Source organism: Sinohyriopsis cumingii, unplaced genomic scaffold (genome assembly GCF_028554795.1).
Source record: "Sinohyriopsis cumingii isolate HCF-2022 unplaced genomic scaffold, ASM2855479v2 utg003580l, whole genome shotgun sequence".
In the NCBI taxonomy this organism is placed as follows: domain Eukaryota; kingdom Metazoa; phylum Mollusca; class Bivalvia; order Unionida; family Unionidae; genus Sinohyriopsis; species Sinohyriopsis cumingii.
The window spans coordinates 39,532-60,411 of record NW_028316534.1 but is presented as its reverse complement, the minus strand read 5'-3'; the positions used below and the strand labels follow the sequence as shown (position 1 = coordinate 60,411).

General features: G+C 33.4%; 1 protein-coding gene across 4 annotated transcripts in view; it reads left to right on the top strand.

Annotated features, from left to right (window-relative positions):
• LOC149769592 (uncharacterized) overlaps positions 1-20,543 on the top strand; it is an 84,231-nt gene extending 63,688 nt beyond the window's left edge. For 2 of the 4 annotated variants that reach the window (XM_089949838.1, XM_089949839.1), the window contains exon 12: positions 2,936-3,065. Coding sequence is in view for 2 of the 4 variants with exons in the window: in XM_089949836.1 (XP_089805962.1) it covers positions 2,936-3,061; positions 3,771-3,836; positions 6,654-6,833; positions 11,243-11,410; positions 19,009-19,154 (686 nt within the window). In the remaining 2 variants the exon portion in view is untranslated. Of the gene's footprint in view, positions 1-2,935; positions 3,066-3,770; positions 3,837-5,175; positions 6,035-6,653; positions 6,834-11,242; positions 11,411-19,008 lie in introns of those variants that run through there. The other 2 variants (XM_089949836.1, XM_089949837.1) reach the window with 2 other exon arrangements.
• The last annotated feature ends 337 nt before the right edge of the window (positions 20,544-20,880 follow it).

Sequence of the window (20,880 nt, the reverse complement as noted above, 5' to 3'; positions counted from 1 at the left end):
CACATTTACCAAATTAAATTCATACACAGTAAATGAGCAATAGTGAAAAGACTGTGACAAATTTGTCTATATTTAATCTTCTGCAGAGAACAAGACATGTATAAGAAAATTGCTAACTGTATAGCAGGGCTAGTTAAAATTGTGATTTCACTCAATCCATAGCAGTGAATCCATAATAATTCCATCAAAAAGTGCACAAGAAGTACAGGTTTTAATCATGTCAGCATGGACCACATGGGACTATACAAGTCCTTGTGTCCATTTGTCCATTGAGCCATCCTCCCAAATGACACATAATCTCATTAATGCAATCAGTCAAGAACTATTTGATGGATAGCCATGGATCTTGGTAAATAATATTGTCATCACTGCTGACTGCTTTGGTGGCCTAAGTAGTTAGAGCATCTGCCTTGGATGTGGGAGGTTGCAGGTTTGAACCATGGCCAAGTCATACCAAAGACTTATAAAAATGGTAATTGCAGCTGCCTCACCTGGTGTTCAGCTTTAATGTAAGCATAATTAGTTTATAAATTGTGAGTGGGGGACCATAGAGTACTAGCATTAGTGGTATATAAACTGAGAGTGGGGACCATAGATTACTAGCATTAGTAGTTTATACATTGAGAGTGGGGGACAATAGAGTACTAGCATCAGTATTAAACAAATTCAGAGTGGGGGACCATAGAGTGCAAGCAAAAGTAGTATATAAATTGAGAGTGGGGACCATCAACTACTAGCATTATTGGTATATAAATTGAGAGTGGGGGACACCAGGGATAGTCCTGGCTTTTAAAAAGCTGTCGCCAAAAAAATCGCCAACCTCAATATATTGTTGCCAATTATCAAAAAGTGTCGCCAAAAAAAGTAGTGTACATTTTTCCAAGTGTTAATTTAGTCTATTAATGTAATAGGCAATGAAAATTACAAAAGATGGATTAGTTAATACTTTAATTACAGCAAGCATTAACAAAATGTTACAAAGTGTTACATGAAGATCCGTCTCGATTTTAGGGCTGCCCACTTGTTGAATGCAGTTTCAAAGTCTAATTTTTCACATCTGTACATGCTGATTCTCATTAAATTCTCGAGAGATGAGATGCAGAGCTTATTTCTGATGTCAGTTTTTATGAGGTTCATCTTACTGAATCCACGTTCACAGTCCTCAGTGCTGACAGGTGACACCAGTAGTCTCTCAGCAGCCCGCTCCCCCCTCCCCCCTTTTATGGCTAGCTTCACAAAGCTTGTAGCGAATTGCTTCCTAAATCCCAAGAATGATCACTGAATGCTGTATAAATTTTCTCGACAAGAAAAATAGGATCTCCATTCCCACGAATGAAACTTACACGAGTCAACACTTGGCAATATTGGACCGTATATATAAGCATAAATTCACACCCAATTTAGGGATTCTTTCACTCCTGTATTTTGAGAAATAAATAATTATTATTAATTATGCAAAACTGTTTTTTTTTTTGTTATTTCTTGTTGCGGAGTTTAAGTCTCTGCAGCCGTAACACGGGACTGATGGCAAAAGGAAAAGATCAACGAGTAAAATGCTGCACTGGCGACAGATGTAATTGTGATTGAGATTTTTTCCATTTGCTTTGTATTTATACACAGTAGTCGGTACTTCAAAGGTTATCAGTTTTCTATGAAGGTTCAGCAAAACTATTGTATTGGTATATGTATAAAAAAAACCAGAAGGATTAGCCATACAATTAATTGTATCTGTTCTATTCACGTCTTCAGAAGTCGGTCAGTTGTAGGTATAGTGCGGTAGCATGATTGACTGTATCGCAGCATACAGTACTCAGCCCAGATGTCAGCATAAGCAGATTATGATGTAACAATGCACTGTAAAGATGGGGTTGTCAATAAGAACAAAGGATTGTTTGTGTAACAGATTGATTCCAATGCATTGCTTAGTCAAGTTTGTGACTTCGTTCTGCCTTTAATTTATCCAGTCCAAATCCATGATTGTATGTACAAATTAAATAACCAAAAAGTATGTCGCCAAAAAAATCTCCAGATGGGATATTTTTTTCACCAATAAGGAAAAAAAATCGCAATTTGCGACATTGGCGAAGCCCAGGACGATCCCTGGTACTAGCATTAGTAGTATATAAATTGAGAGTGGGGGACTATAGAGTACTAGCATTAGTGGTTTATAAATTGAGAGTGGGGTACCATAGAATACTAGCATTAATAGTATATAAATTTAGAGTGTGGAACCAGAGAGTACTATCATTAGTTGTATATAAATTGTGGGTGGGGGGCCATAGAGTACCAGCATTAGTGGTTTATAAATTGAGAGTGGTGGGACCATAGAGTACTAACATAAGTAGTATACAAAATGAGAGTGTGGGCCATACAGTACTAACATAAGTAGTATACAAAATGAGAGTGGGGGGTCATGAGCACTAACATAAGTAGCATACAAAATGAGAGTGGGGGACCATCAGGTAAGCAAGAGTCTTTACATAATCTGGGGACTGTGGAGATATGCCCTTATTCAATGGCTTTTGTTCTCATATATATTAATACCTTAATTTTATTTTGAATCATTATTATTTTTTACAGCACTCAGCTGCTATTTTGTTGCGTCTTTAGGATGTAGAAACTATGCAATGATAAATGTATCCACTTTGACAGGATGTAGAAACTATGCAATGATAATGTATCCACTTTGACAGGATGTAGAAACTATGCCATGATAATGTATCCACTTTGACAGGATGTAGAAACTATGCAATGATAATGTATCCACTTTGACAGGATGTAGAAACTATGCACTGATAATATATCCACTTTGACAGCAGTACCATGAGATGTGTTGTTATGGAAAGCATTTACAGATGGTTGTATGGACATAGTTATGAGACCAGATTCTACTTAATATAAAACATTGAATGATATTATTGGTTTATTTCTGCAGTTGATCGGACATGCAGGTACAATCTGCCTCAGTCAGTTGTCCTGGAGATAGTTCAGGGTGACATCACCATGGAGACGACAGATATAATTGTCAACAGTGTCCTGTCTAATCTGAATCTCACTCAAGGTCACTTTATTATCTTCTACTTAGAAAAATTGTGTCTATCTTATAATGGCTTCCAATTAATGTTGGAGTATGAATTTGTATTAAAAATGGTCAGAACATAAACTGATTTAGGGTGTGTATCATTGCGGTATTTGACTTAATGAGAAACATAACTTTTTAAAGACTTGAGCAGTCCACAGTTCATAAATCACTTTGCATTTTGTTACACTAGACTGATAAAAAAAAAAGTTGTTTCAGCATAAGGACAATTATGTAAAAAATAAAGTAAATTGTCCGGGACAAAGCTTCTTAAAACATTTTGGTAGAAAATTTTCACAAATCCATCACAATGTCTGTGGCTGAAGATTAGCACATATGTTTAGGGTATGCAGCATAGAGAAACTTTATGATATAATTGTTTTTATGACATGTTTTTGTTAAAATTTGAATTTCAACATTTATTTGAAACATTAAATAAGAAAAATAAAGATTATTATTTTACTTATTTAAAAATTGCATGCATCAGCAGGTTTTACAATGTTGGATTATGTCATATCTTTAGTAATTCTTATAATTTAAATAGTATTACATGTATTGCTTTTGTAGGAATTTTCTAATGTATGTTTAATAATATTAAAATACATAAACAGTTTTCAAAATATATAATACTTGATATCATGTTCTAATTGTAGTTTAGAGCTAAATTGTATTTAAATTATTTGCTTCATAGGTCAGGTATCAAAAGCCATTCTTACAGCTGGAGGAATTTCCATCCAAGAAGAATGTCAAAGTAAAAGTAAGACAATAAATTTCAAATAGATTTAACTCAGTCTTATTTCAGTATTTATAAAGATTCCCTTATCAGGAAAAACAATTTATGAATGAAATCATAAGTGATATACATGTATGTTTTTGTTTAAATAAAGAACTTTATGAGGATTGTATTAGTCATGTAAAGTATTTAGAATTTGAATAAGGTCCTCAACACATTATGAAACAGACCTTATGCTGAAATGTTTAATTTTTCACATTAAGATTGTATTATGTCCTCCTCCTCCTCCATCCTGCATTTTCTACTTCCTCCATCTTCTTCTCTTCTTTGTCTTTTTTTCCATAATACAACCCTTTATTAAATTGGAAATAGTTGCCTGTTACATATAGACTGTGCATGGGACACTAGTTATATTAACAGTGTTTACAAGATGCTATTTACAAATAAGAATTATTATAACATTTGGGATTACAGAAGAGTGTTCATTACAGATGGACAAGTCAACTCTTCTTAGAAAGAATACAAGATTAGGCAGCTGTAGATTCCAGCTAATGAATGGGAGAAGCAAGAATAATTTAACAAAGAATAATTTAACAAAGTATTTTTATAATAGGTATATGTCTGTATATGATGTCTAGATTGGACTTAACAAAATAAGGAAATAGACTATACACTCTCACCAGGGCTTGTATCAAATTGTAATTATTGAGGGCATTTTGTTTTCCTCTCATGTCATGAAACATGCATGTATTCATCAATATAGATGTGACCTTACTGCTCCAAATCTAGGACACAGTTGCTTTTCGACATGTTCCAATGAAAAGTTTTCAAATCACTGCCATCTGATATCTGTCTGCATTGATTTGAGTCTCAGGCTTGGCCAATGTGCATACATGAGGAAGCTTGCTAATAGCTTTCCATGGGTCGGTGTTTATTTTTCCAAGGATTTTCTGCGTATAATTCTTCCATGACTTATACTGGCTGCCATGTAAAGCCTATCATGTGCTGAAAAATACTGTTAAACCCCAAACAACAACCAAGTTTAGAACTGTTTATATATTGCAAACTTTATCAAGAAGAGTTTGTAGGGGATGTAACTGATGGGACTTTTAATATTGGTCAAGGACACAACTTGACCCAGAAGAAAAGCATGACCAAAAATGTTTTTTAAAATAATTTTTATAATAAAACTGAGTCTATGCCTGATAGTAAAATACAATAAAATAAGATAAAAATAATACTAACATAAATATATGGATGATAGATTCTTTTCCTACATTATTACTGGATGTATTTCATCATGTGGTACAAAAAATATATTTTAATTAGTGGCATTTCAATGAATTATATAATTTTTTTGTAGCACAAGATGCAAAATATCAGGAATTTATGCAGGAAAGTAGCATTTTCTTTTTATTATGCAGGAAACTCTACTCTGAATGAAAGCTTAGAGAATTAAACTCACTCTTCAGCATGCAAACACCCACTCTCCCACTTTTCATAAGTTTATCACAGTTTCAATTGTATTGATTGGATACAATAAAAATATCAGCAGTTTTGAAATAACAGTAGATTTGGCATGACCAAACCTGTTGCAATAAACTAGATTTTTGACTACTTATAAACTATTTTACCTGATGTGACAACAAAAGCAAGTCAGATTGATACAATGTAGCACACCGTGTTTTTAACATTACTGTCAAAGGGGATATAGAGCTTGACATTGTAAAAATGCACATAATGATAAGTCAAGTATTTTCAGCAGAAAAAAAAATTCCATGCCAAAAATTTTAATGCAGTTTGCATGTATTGGTCAACCTCATAAAGTGATAATTTTTCTTGCCTCAAGTATAAATTCTGTAGACACTTTGTATTTTCATATGTGAAAATATAAAAATATATTTTTTACATTTGAAAATATATGAATTAAAAAATGTTCTGTATTTAATGTATAATAAAAGTAATATAAATATAAAGGTGAAGTGTTATTAATATAATCTTAACTATAAATATTTAATATGTATTTTAACTTGTTTATTGTGAATTTCTTTTAATAGAGTATAGGTCATAACATTTTTCCACCATTGACTATTTTGTTATTTATATTTATACATAATTTATACGTAATTCTCAGGAAATGACTATTAGATGTAAATTTCTTAAATCCATTATGAATCAGCAATTGCACATATGGCATGTAATGAGCCCCCCACCCTTCATGACCTAAACATGCTACCAAAAAAAACCCAGTTTGAGTTACAAGTTTCAAGAAAGGCATGATAAATTAATATTTATGTCCAAAATTCCAAATATTTTTGGCTCCACTTTCATGAAACCAGATTATGGTAATACTGATTCTGATTAGTAATACACTCCTGCACCAACAGTGGATGACTTAGATATTGTTGCCAAAATCGTTGCATCAGGAATTTTTTTTGAACAATGTACATACGGTATTTAACAATCTGAATAGGCAGGCATTTTTTTCTTCCATTTTTTTTATAGCATTTTTACAGAGAGTACCATATAATTACACGTATATTATTCCATTCTTTGACATCACATTGTGATGTCAACAGTATTTATTTTTATTTTGTAAAAAAATTTATTTCATCACAGGATACTGATTTTGTCTCTTGATGACTATTAACCACAGTCTAAACAGTGAGTTTGTTTAATGGAGCTAATGTTTTGATTACATATAATTATAAGAGAAAGTACGTTTTCTTCCTTTTTGATGAACTTATCAGACAGGGAATCTTATATTTATGTCTTGGAGTAAACAGTTTTTCATTTTACAATAAAATATAAATTACTGGTATTTCTTTCCATTTTTTGTAGTTCCAGACTTGAAGAAGGATGGATTTGTGGTCACAAATGCAGGAAAATTGCCATGCAAAATGATAATTCACATATTAGCACAAGATAAAAGAAAGGAATGGGAAGATGTGATCAAACGAGTTCTCCTCCATGCTGACAAGTTAAAATTCCAATCCATCTCTTTTCCTGGTGTTGGAACAGGTTTGACAAACAGTCGCAAATTAAATATACATCCAGATTTTGTTTCCTAGTAATGATAAAGCAGCTGTACAGATTTGCTCAATTTTTGTTCCCAAGAAGTTCATGGGTATAGCAACAAAACTGATACACAATCAGTTTAATAATGTTTTTCTCACCATTTATTCCCAAGTAATGCTGATTATTTACTTTATTTATATGAAAGAAAACTGCAATGCAACCTCTTTATAAAGGACATTAAAGGAACAACAAGAATATAGTCTTTGTGGAATTTAAGGTGTTCATATAGAGGTTGATTATAGCAGTGAAATTCAGCGGAGAAACGTATAAATCTCACGAAGGTACGTGATAAATCATGCCCCACTGTGTTAGTTATCATATGATGATAATATGGTTATTTTATGAACCAACAAAATACATAATTTACATTAAGGTAGAAGTGTAAAATTTATCAAAACTTACAAGACAAAAATGTACAGTCATGCTGTTTGGAGGCCATATTTGCTGTATACATTAACATAAATGGACCTTAGAGTTAATGGTCTACTTTGGTCAGTGGTCATAACTGTGTCGATGAACATCAGAAAAGCATATCATTAGTTTTTGGCTCGTATATTTGAAGACACATCCTCCATTTTGTTTTAACCACATTTGTGTGCTTTGTTCCATGGCAGCTCGTGTCCTTTCTTTGATCACAGTTAAACATTATATATTGTTATTTGGAGTGAAATTGTTCATTGAAGCAATTAAGTGGGAAATAAAAAAATCTAAGTGTAATCAAGCATGATATGAATGACCATTCTCACTGACTGAACAACAGAAATTTTACATATTTAGTATACAAGTATATTTAAATAGCTAGAAGAATGTGTGTAAAATATATACACTGAAAAATACACCTAATAAACTTTCTGCTTACTTAAAACAATGAGGTCTTTTTGATGATTCCCCATAATACTTCAGATAAAAAGCTGTGATCATGTTAAATTCAATACAACATTGCATAGAAATGAGAAAGAATGAGTCATGAGTTTACCATTAAAAAAGTGTATTTTTAGAGTATAACCATAATGTTGTTGCTTGCTTTGCTGGCCAGCTAAAATGCAACATTTTTTCAGTTCTATCAGTCATGTTTGGTTTTAATTTGTAATAAGAATTAATATTGGCTAATCATGCTTTTGGTCGATATTTCAGGATGAAATATGAGTACAGTCTAATGATTTTTTTCATGGATGATATATCTCATAGTACCACACAAAATCAGTTTTCATCTCCTGTAAAGTTGCACTTTTCTTTCTATTATATTTTTTAAAAGAGTGATTGCTAATAGATATAGAAATTCCCAAATCGTAATAGCTCTACAAATGGCCTAATGAATTATTTAATTACTCAGAGTGTTTCAATCCCTACTCTTAGATTATATCTTTATTGGCAATATATGAAATAAAAACAAATGAAGCGTGTGTGTGTGCTTTGGACTTTTAACATAGCTTTAAAATAATTCCAGTCATATTGCTATGATGTCTGCAGTGTGGCTGTTTATAGTGATGTCATCTAGCACTAGGGCATCATGCCACAGACATGTAGCATCATGACCCACCGAGTCACATTATCCTCATATCAGGCCAACTAGTCCTAATGCTAACCTCTTAATGCTGAGTGCCAAGAAGGCAGCTGCTGGTACCATTTTTTTAAAATCTTTGGTATGACTTGACCATGGTTCAAATCAGCCCTCCTGCATCTGAAGCAGATGCTTAGCCAAAAAAAAGATGACTGCACTTTTTGGACAAAACTCAATGGTGCATAGAAGTGCTAGAGCCCTTCCTCTACTTTGCATTTCTTACTACATTCTTGTATAGACAAGAAAATAAGCAACAGTATGACTACTCATGCCAAAGGAAAGTACCTCTGTCTTGAGATCACACTAATATCCTACAGAAAAACAACCTCTTCTGTTTTCTTGCCAATACTAAATATCCTGCTTAATAAAACAGTAGACTGAGTTCCTACTGTTTTCCTGCCAATGCTATGCTAACATCCTGCTTAATAAAACTGTAGACTGAGTTCCTACTGTTTTCCTGCAAATGCTAAACATCCTGCTTAGTAAAACAGTAGACTGAGTTCCTACTGTTTTCCTGCCAATGCTATGCTAAGATCTCACTGGACAGTTTATCTGGTGAATTTTCATCAACAATGACCTATTGCAGAAAAATGAGAATAATTTTACACTGAAAATACAAATAAAAACAAACTAATGATTTTTGTAGAAAACACATGTGAGATTTTGACTGCATCAATTAGGTTAATTCCTAATGCAGCTGGTGGCTTTTATATTGAACCAACACTGCCACCAACCCCTCCTTTTTACATTTATTTTTGACAGGAAATAGCTATTTTCAATATTTTCATGTGACAAGGCAGCTAAAAGAATCAGTATGTACCTTATGCATGAATCAAGTTCACTAGTACTATAATAAATTAGCATACTTTTCATCACCCCTCAACCATCTAGATTTTTAGATATTTACCTCTGTAGCAGACACATGTTAATAGGTAAGCCAAGTTGGGTGCTCATTTGCAGCCCAAGTTACGCATTTGATCTCCAATGCTCGTCTAACTGTGACAGGCAGTCACCAAGAAGCCAACCCATTTCCAAGCCTAACTCAAAGTAAATCTCAACCACATTACAGATTTAGCTTCTGTGTGAATTTATAAATGATAGGCTTGTGATAATTAGGCTCATGCCTTCTACCTTAAAAATTAGGGGGGGTGTCAAAATATGAAATTCTCCAGTGAGACCTAACATCCTGCTTAATAAAACAGTAGACTTAATTCCTACCGTTTTCCTGCCATTGATATGCTAACATCCTGCTTAATAAAACAGTAGACTGAGTTCCTACTGTTTTCCTGCCAATGATATGCTAACATCCTGCTTAATAAAACAGTAAACTGAGTTCCTACTGTTTTCCTGCCATTGATATGCTAACATCCTGCTTAATAAAACAGTAAACTGAGTTCCTACTGTTTTCCTGCCAATGATATGCTAACATCCTGCTTAATAAAACAGTAGACTGAGTTCCTACTGTTTTCCTGCCAATGATATGCTAACATCCTGCTTAATGAAACAGTAGACTGAGTTCCTACTGTTTTCCTGCCAATGATATGCTAACATCCTGCTTAATGAAACAGTAGACTGAGTTCCTACTGTTTTCCATCAGTGGCACATTGATAAGATCCTGCTTGATATGATAGTAGACTGAGTTCCAACTGTTTTTCTGTCAAATGTTGTGCTAACATCCTGCTTAATAAAATATTAGACTGAGTTCCTACTGTTTTCCTGCCAAATGCTATGCTAACATCCTGCTTAATAAAACAGTAGACTGAGTTCCTACTGTTTTCCATCAGCGGCATGATCAGATCCTGTTTGATATAACAGTAGACTTCAAGCAGTCTACTCGTTACTAAATTGTTAATGACAACAGATCACTCAAATCCTCCTTGCTAAAACAGTAGAATTTGAACAGTCAATTCACTTCCTAATGTTTTTTTATAATAACATGTTCAAATCCTCTTTACACAGTCAACTCACTTCAATTTCCTAACATTTTCATGCCAGTATCACACTTAAAAGCAGTTGTTTCAATTCCGTAACATTTTTATGCCAGTATCACACTTAAAACCAGTCAACTCGTTTCAGTTCCCTAACATTTTCATGCCAGTATCATACTTAAATGCAGTAGTCTCAGATTTTCCATATTAACAGCACATTTTTGAAATGTCAAAGGTCTTCTCAGCTACAACACTATCCTGGGAGAGGTATCCCCAGGCAAAAGCTTGTCTCCATTTGTTGTTCTTAATACTACATACAGGAGGCCTATTCTAAGTCCTTGAGTCCAGAAGGAGTAGGATGCAAGACAATTGTATGTAAAAAAAGAAACATAGAAAGCCAGACCTATTATCTCTCATTATCAAAAGCCCCACACAGCAAATCTCTCTCAGTCTATGAAAATTGATTTTTGAAGGTACATTCATTGACAGATAATCCAGTTATGACCAAAGATGCCTTCACTGCAATGATGCTGACTACAGTATCATTCAAGTGAGATTTTTAAAACAAAATAATGTTATTTATAGAAATGCCAATAAAGGCCTTCAATAGAGATGCTGTAATTTCTTGATTTCAAGAAACCATCTGTAATGCTAGGCAACATAATATCTTAGCAAAAGTTGTTTAGATTGGTAGGTAGGTTGGTGGTTTTTCAATATATCAGTACAATAATTGCTATGTGGTGCCAATTAAAAGTTCAAGTTTTGAATTTTATAATAACTTCAATTTTAAATATAATGATAAAAAAATCCCAAAAAAAATCAAGTGCATTTATTGTGATAAAATTGCACACCTTTGATTTCAGGTGGAAGAGGCCTGTCAGCAGAGATGATTGCAAAGGCCATGTACTCTGCATGCAGAAAATTTGCCAAATCTGAGCCAAACTGCCTGAAGAACATTCGACTGGTCCTATTCCAAGAGGCAGTGTTTCATGCAATCAAAGAGCATGTTTCTGATCAAGTGGAATCCAAAAGTATGGGATTTTTCTCTTATAGAGATTGTGTCAATTTTTTCATGGGCATCAATTTATGAGTTTATTTGAAAAATGGCATTCTTATTGGTACTTGAGTTAGTCATTTAGGGAGGGAGTCACCTGATTCACTTTAGCTTAATACAGTGGATGACGTAATCAAATTAGTTCATCTAGTCCCTAATTTTTATTTTGATTGCAATAAATATTATAGCCTGAAAATGTTTTTGCCATATCTGTACTTTAGCTTAATAGCAGTGTTCCATATTTACCGTATATACTGGGACACTATTTGTTGGGACACAATAAATTAATTTTTAAAGTAATTTTTTGTGTACTGTGCATCCTGAGACACATTGTTTTTTTTCTTTTAGTCATAAGATATGTGACACTATTTATATCATTCAAAAATTGCATGTCAGAAAATGTGCTCAAACTTAAATTTTATTTTTTAAAAAATATTAAATTGTATAACTGAGATAAAACTCTTTTATCCACTTCAATATCACCTCCTCAACCCAACCCTTCTCCTGCACACACTGATCCATCTTTTTGGTCCATGAATATTTCTTAGCTCATTCACAACATGAAAGCTTATTTTAGGCAACACATCTCTTGCTGCAGAAACTGCAAGGACTGAAGTTAGATTTTTTTCATCTGCACCAGTCCTGTGAATTACACTTCTGATCCCCTTCTAATTGACAGTCCGTCCAGGAATGAGATCAAAGTACACTGGAGTGTCTGTCATCAATGTTAACAGTTATGTTGTTGGGAAAATCATCTTTTCTTCTGGCCTTCACAAATTCATTGACTGTTTTCTTTTCTCTTCCAATCTTCTGTGAGATGCTGAGTCACCAATGCCCATGCACAAAGCGCAAGATAGTGTCACTATAAAAACTGTTCTGTTGTTTGTTTATTTTCAAAATTCTCATGAATACTTATAAAATCGAACAAACAGCTTCCCTATATTAGCCAAACTTGTATGTTTAAAAATAAAATCAGCTCATTTAAAAGAATCCAAAATCACCTTCTGAGGTCGGCTTGCTTTGTGATAAAAAAAAAATCCTTCTTTTTTGATATCCTGCAGGTAAGTTCCAACAATGAGTTTATTGCTCCCTACCAGGTGTGTTTATTCAACATCCAGGCTTCTATTTTTTTGCAATCTGTAATCATAACTGATACAAATGGACATTGATACTTGCAGGGCAAATAGTACAGAGCATTAACTTACTTTAATAGTACTTTTTCTAACTTGTGCAGGCAAAAAGATTGTCATTTGCATTCACAATGAATGTATTTTCTAATAATGATATTTGTTGGTGAGATATTGTCATATTGTTAACCTGGAAATAATACTCATTTTTATTTTGCACCTTACACCATGTAATGCATGAATGGCAGTGCTTTCAAGCAATTGGTTGCTATTTCTCTCTCTGTATGGCTATTTCTCTCTCTCATTTGTGATTTTGCTGGATCCAGTTTTCAATCTATTATAACATTCAAACCTTTGAGGAGAACCTAACACAATTTGTTTCTTGATATTCACATCAATGACCAATGTGTTGTTTTAGCTGACAAAAGCAACATACACTATGGTTGCATGCACTACATATATCGAATTTGTGGATATATTTTTGCCTTTAATAAATTGCTTATGAAGAACAAAAAAGTAAATACAAGTGTAATTTCTTTCATTTTAATATCAAATAAGCATTTTATTTTTATATTTTATTGTAGCATGCAGTGTTTTTTTTATACACAAATTTCATACAAATTTCACAAATTTCATTTACTAAGTCTTAGAACATGTGATCAAAGGGGGAAAAAAAAATCACCATAAATTCTGAGACAGGAATATTTTTTATTGTGTCCTAGTATATAACATAAATATGGTATGTCACTATCTCATTAGTGTAACTAGTCTTGCTGATTTCATCTCAGCTTTTTTTATAGATCCCTGTGAAGACTGGTCTATATCACTGACATCATCAACACATATTCAAAAATCTTTGTGGTCCCTTGACTTTTGTAGTAGTTTTTGCCCATCTTGACTTACAGCTGATGGAATGTATGACAGAAAATAGTGAATGCATCTAATCTTAGTTTTTATTGGATGCTTTGAAACTTGATACCTTTTATGATCATGACTATGTGTTAGTGGATGCTGTGAAACTTAGTACCTTTTAGGGTCATCATTAGATTTTAATGGACGCTGTGAAACTTAGTACCTTTTAGGGTCATCATTAGATTTTAGTGGATGCTGTGAAACTTAGTACCTTTTAGGGTCATCATTAGATTTTAGTGGACGCTGTGAAACTTAGTACCTCTTAGGGTCATCATTAGATTTTAGTGGACGCTGTGAAACTTAGTACTTTTAGGGTCATCATTAGATTTTAGTGGATGCTGTGAAACTTAGTGCCTGTTATGGTCATCATTAGATTTTAGTGGATGATGTGATATTTACTACCATTGATGGTCATCATTAGATGACATACATGCTGGCAAGTCATTGTACTCTCTCCATTATCACGAGAGTTATGCCCTTATTTTACCATTGATACCTTTGTGTCTTAGGGTACAGGTGTGTTGTTGGAGAGATGGAGGTGTATTTAAATGAGCAGATTGCTAACTGTTCCTCAACTTTAAATATAATCCACACTTTGCTGCACTAATTTTTAGTTCTTGGCTAATGATGCACCTTTTTATATTTTTGCACACCTTTATGACAGTCTTTTTAGGACATCCCTCAATATAAAGTTCCATCACTTATAATGCCAGTCACTTTATGGATCCAGTGGATGGAATTATAAAGAGGGAGCAGTGTATTACTTGCATTTAATTTGCACTAAATTGTTTGATGGTTGAGGCACACTTTTACATGATGATAGTGAAAATTACTGTATGGAATTGTTTGGTTTGGCTTTTCATGGCAATTACTGTATGGAATTGTTTGGCTTGGCTTTTCAAGGCACATCAATACTTTGATGATTAATCCATGCTAAGGCACACAGAAAATTGTGTTGCCCAAAGACACACCTACACCTACACCTGCCATCTTCCTAGACAGTATTGGGGATTTTAAAGAAAACTGTTTTTAAGTATTGGGGTTGTGGAGGGCTGGGTGGAAGTGTGTAAGACGCAAAAAATGACATCATCCATTTGAGAATACCTAAGCTGTCTTTTCATTTGAGTCTACAGAAAATGACTGAGTCATCAAATTTGAATAAAATAAAAAAAGTAGTTCTGTTTGGTTTGAAACTTTAATACACACGCTAAATATAGTTTGTAATTTAGTATTGTAGAATGTCATCCTCACACATATACACACATGTGCACACACTCAAATAGTCATTATCACAAAGTCATTAAATAAAAATTTCACCAAGTTTTTGTCTTAAAAATACATTCCTGGTGGATAATAGTCTTATTTAGGTTCACTAGTAGGAATTTAACTAACAATCTTTGATCATGACTTCAGCATAATAAGCACTTAGCTACTGTGGTGCCTGACAACAGCTGTTTGCAGTTACATTTTCCATGATATAATTCATTTATTCATATAAACAATACAGGATGTGTGTACTTGGTTTTCATGATGTGGGTAATTCATTCATATGTAAAATACACAACATGTTTGCTTGGTTTCCATGATGTGGGTAATTCATTCATATGTGAAATACAGGATGTATGCTTTTGGATTCCATGATGTTGGTAATCCATTCATATGTAAAATACAGGATGTGTGCAATTGGTTTCCATGCCGTGTGTAATTCATTCATATGTAAAATACAGGATGCATTTAATTGGTTTCCATAATGTGGGTAATTCATTCATAAGCCAAATACAGGATGTGTATAATTGGTTTCCATGATGTGGGCAATTCATTCATATGTAAAATATAGGATGCTTATAATTGGTTTCCATGATGTGGGTAATTCATTCATATGCAAAATACAGGATGTGTGTATTTGGTTTCCATGATGTGGGTAATTCATTCTTATGGAAAATACAGGATGTGTTTAATTGGTTTTCATGATGTGGGTAATTTATTCGTATGGAATATACAGGATGTGTGTAAATGTTTTTCTCAACTCAGTATCTGCCAGAGTATATGGCACTCTGCTCCATTTACCTCAGTGTCTAACAGAGTATATTGCACTCTGCTCCATTTACCTCAGTGTCTTGTCAGAGCATATTGCACTCTGTTCCACTTACCTCAGTGTATGCCAGAGTATAATGCACTCTACTCCATTTACCTCAGTGTCTTGTCAGGGTATATTGCACTCTGCTCCATTTACCTCAGTCTCTTGTCAGAGTATATTGCACTCTGCTCCATCTACCTTAGTGTCTGCTAGAGTATATTGCACTCAGCTTATTCACCCCAGTGTCTGCCAGAGTATATTGCACTCTGCTCCATTTACCTTATGGTCTTGGCAGAGTATATTGCACTCTGCTCCGTTTACCTCAGTGTCTGCTAGAGTATGTTGCACTCTGCTCCATTTACCTCAGTGTCTGTCAGAATATATTCCACAATGTTCCATTTACCTCAGCGTCTGCAAGAGTATATAGCACTCTGCTCCATTTAAGTCAGTGTCTTTTGCCAGAGCATATTGCACTCTGCTCCATTTTCCTCAGTGTCTGCCAGAGTAGATTGAACTCTCCTCCATTTGCCTCAGTGTCTGACAGAGTATACTGCACTCTGCTCCATTTACCTCATTGTCTTGGCAGACACAGTACACATTCTATACAATGACTTTTTAGGATTGATATATTCTTACAGGACTGTTTGCATTTATAGTGTAAATGATAGCAGTTAGATAAATTTGTTAATTATGTTAAAAGAGCTGTATATTTTAGCGGTAAATATTTATTTAGGTCAACTTATTCTATTTTGATATTATTTAGCAACGATGTGCCCACAGTCACTGGGCAAATATTAAGCAATATTTTAAGCATCAGCAGGTCAACGAAAAAGAGTACAGTAAACTCTTAGTTCAGATATCCTCTCTTAAATGATCTCCTTCTGCCCATATTGCCAAGTGAGCTTACTGTATGGCCTGGCATCCCAATGCATGCACATTATCTCTTTTGTGTTCATTAATCAACACTTTTATTTTAAACTTCTTCACCAACAACAAAGGATGAACTTTAACCAATATTAGCACTTAGCAGTGAGCATCATGGCATGTTCCATCATCTGTAATTTGTTCCATTACTGCAAACAGGAAGACAAAAATATGAAAGGACATATTATCAAAATAATGGTCAACTGAAATTTATCAGGTTGACAGGAAATATCCTACCATAATGTCCTATCAATTTTGTACAAACAACAGAGATCCATTCTCAAGTATGTAAGTTATTATTAAAAAAAATAAATCTATTAATTACTTGTTTTTCAAGATGCTGAACAGAACTGGACCACATTCAACTAAACCAACCGGGCATCAAAGGATTTCAACTTTATGCAAATAATGCTGATCTGCCATCAAATATGGCCACCATTATTCAGAACAGAAAAGCCTTTAAATATGGCCACCATTATTCAGAACAGAAAAGCCTTTACTTTTAGTTTTTCTCCAAACACTACTGAACAGAATTTGACATTTGGCTTCTTAAATGACGTTTCAAAAACTGCTTAAGATTATTAGAACAAACATGACAGAAAGCACTTTGATGTAAAGGGATTTCATATATATATATATATATATATATATAAAAGATGCAGATCTGTCATACATTATGGCTGCCATTGGAACAAATAAAACAAAATAAATTTTAACAAATTGTATGACTTTTAAATATTTGCATGGCAGAATTTGACCAAATGTTTTTACTGCTCAGGAATTCAAACCTTTCAGTTGTTTAAAATTTATACCAGTGATGCCAATCCATAATCAATATGGTTGCAGTTACAAGAAATATAAATACCTTTCAACAAGTTCTCAGAAATATACCAAGTGAATTTTACCACATTTGGCACTGCGCATTTCAAGTGTGTATAAATGATACCTATCTCCCACCCAGTATGGCTGCATTTACCCCCCGCAACCCAACCCAGAATACACTGAAACAACTTTATAGAAAGCACTGCATTTAATAGAATTTGATGAACTTTGACAGAATTCATATTGACAATAAAATCCTTTAAATATTTGAAAAATGTGATTTGACATCACATGGATGGAAATACATAAAAAAAGTTAGATAAACCTTGAAATGGCTGTTTGTAACATATGCAGTCATCAGCATTAAAATAAATTTCTGCCAATTTAAAAGCATATTGCTGATGCAAATATTTTGGTCAGTCAGTCATGCATTTGGTTATTATGCAGATGATAGCCACATGAGTGATTGCATGGCCACTTGGGACTTATGTTTCAGTGTTATTAGTCCTATTTCTGAGTTCACCCAGAAAAAGAATAAAAATATGATTAACATTATATATGAAGTAATTTGATATACTGATAAAATCCAGTCAGAAAAGACAAAAAATTCCTATACGGTAAGCAGTGTTTGTTACATATATTTGCTTTAATTTATATTTGATTCAATTTCTGTTTGATCTGATTTGATTGTTTTGGGGTTTGGGAATCTTTTTATTTTCTTTACATGTCAATGTAATGTAATTTTGTTTACAAGGATTTTTATATTTTCCAGAAATATCAGTTTCACCTGAATCTTTCCATAACTACCTAATAATAGAAACACTTGTTTCAGTTTTTGACTTTGTTCCTAACCTTGATTGAGGGTCAAATAAACAACTTTTTCTTGGAGTAAAATGATTGGTTCTTATCAAGGACTTACAGGGGCTACATGATTTTTATATATAAACATGATCATGTGATCCTCACTTTTGCAATCAGGTATTTCCAGAATTGCAAAATACTTAGCATTAATAGTGAGGTTTAGAGAGAGATCTCTCATGAGAGTTTTGGGACTTTTAAACACTTGCTGTCAAGTTGTTTTCTTCTGTTGCGACTAGTTTTGAGTTTTTGAGTTTTATTTTAATTTTTCAGATTCAATAAAATTAATTTGTTTTTCTGGAAATATGTTGTGCTCATACAGAGTTCTAGAACAGAGACATTTCTTGAAAATTTTATTTGGATTTCCAAGACTGGAGGATTAATTATTGTGTTTCTACAAGGAACTGTAGACTTCAACACAGTACAAGTTAGAGCATACGTCATCGCCTTCCATCTTGGATTCTTCGTCAGTTCTCGAACTTGAAATCATTAGAGCATTTCATTGTTAGGACTTCTAAAATTTTATTCATGGATTATTCTTGGATCATTTTGGATTCAATTCTTGAAACCATACGTTCTTATTTTTTCCTTTTTTACAATATTTTTCCAGGGAAATAAATTATTTGTTAAATATTTCAGAGCTTGATGTTTTCACTCTTTCTTGTGTTACTGTTTATTCGAGCCTAAACACGTAACGTAGGATGTCTAATGTGTCCAGTGTGGTTGCTTTTGTTGTTGTTGTTGTTGTTGATAGTCTTTCTTGTCTTATGACTGAAGATCACTATCAACACTTGAATTCTCCATGGAATGTGTCAGCAATGTTGAATGTACATAACTGTATCTCTTTCTTTCCAGAGGGTAAACTTCCAGCATTTGGGAAATTATTTAAGGGAAGGAGCAAACAAAACAGCATTGTGTTTAGTATAACCACAGATTCAGAGTCAAATTTCCAAGCAGCAGTCAAAGATCTTGAGGCCTTCATTAAGAATGAATTCATGTGAACAGTGTGAAAAGATTTGGAAAAGAGAACACTGCCAAAATTTGGAACATTAAATATCTTTTTGTAAATGTTCTTGTAATTAATTTCATATATAGACTGGTAGATAGGAGAATTTCATTGCCTACATGAAAAATATAAAAGTACCAGATGAGGATGAATTTCATAATTTTGTACAAATTATCAAGATCTTAGAGAAAAATGATCACAAACATTTTGAAAGGTTCATCTATCTGTGAAATAATTATCTCAATCCTATACCAAATTTGTTTTATTTTATATTGTAGTTTTATTTTTATATTGTATATACATCAGACAACTATTGGTAACTACAAAATTACAAAAACAAATTCCTGTTATTTCAAGTTAATCAAGCTATTTGTCAGGGTAAAAGACAACTTACAACCAGAAAATAGACACTATAGTTTTTGGTTACCTCCCTCTCCCCATAAAAACTTTTCAGTCACCAGGTGGCTCCTTGTATTGTCGTCTTGTTTTATTTAAAATCAGATGGAAGTTGTCAGGCTCATTGTCCTCTTCCAGTTCCTAGAACAGTTCATTTTCAGTGAAAACTGTGTCTTCCACATTCAATATTTGCAATGTTCAGTTTCAATATTTCTAAAAATAAATTGAAATAAAATTAGATGGTGCAACTCTTACATACATGTGTTCAAACAGATGTAACTCCAGAAGTCACAGACATTTATAGAATTGTTCATAGCATATGAAAATGGCAAACTAAATCACATTTGTTGTCGGCAAAAGTAGACTTGCCCATACAAATATGGCAGCCATTTTACTAAAGTGTCCACACTGTCATGTAGTAACTACACTGGTCATCAATGCTGCAGATAAGCGTAGGTTTCCAGCATGTTGGCAGAAAACTTTAATGGTGAATAAGCCCAGTGACCATAAAAATAATTATATGATGAACATTAGAAACACTTCATGCCTTTCTTTTCTTGTGCAAACAAAAGGCCATAGACTTTGGGCACTTCCAGTGTCACTGTTTTCAAACTGCATGGGTCTAGCTTTAACCTATTTTGTTTTACATTAAAGAACTAGCTACATATCCTCAAGGATGTTATGCAGCTTTAAGTTTACTTTTAACATTAAGCTATTAATCATGCAGTTTCACTGGATATCTGTAAAATCTGTGAATAAACAAAGGGAAACAAAGTGGAAGAAATGAGTACAAATTCATAATTGCTCCAAAGAGTATTTATCATAATTGCCTAAAATAGTATTTATCGAAATTAAACATTCTTTCAACAATTGTGCAATATCTAGATAGTTTATATTAGTTTATATCATAACAATTAACAGTTTGTTATGGACATGCTGTCAGATGTATTTTGTAATAGTACTTCATAATAAAATATATTGAATTAGATTTTCCAGTGTCTTTATTTAAATAAAACATTCTACATTCCTTGCAAATTAATTGCACAAAAAGCAGATAAAGCAGACTTGGTGGGTGTACATCTGGATCATATCCAACGAATTATTAAGGAAAGATTCCAGAAATCCAAGCAAATCTGTTCAAGGGCACACTTTTCAGTATAAACAACCTATCAGACCAATTTTCTGATATGAAGAAAAATCTTCGCAATATTTTCATTGTGGCTTCATATGTATTTTCATCACTTGATTTGTCAACCCAAGTCGAAGACCCCCCCCCATTTGTTAAATTTGTTAAATTAGTGGACTTTAAGTACAATGAACCACCT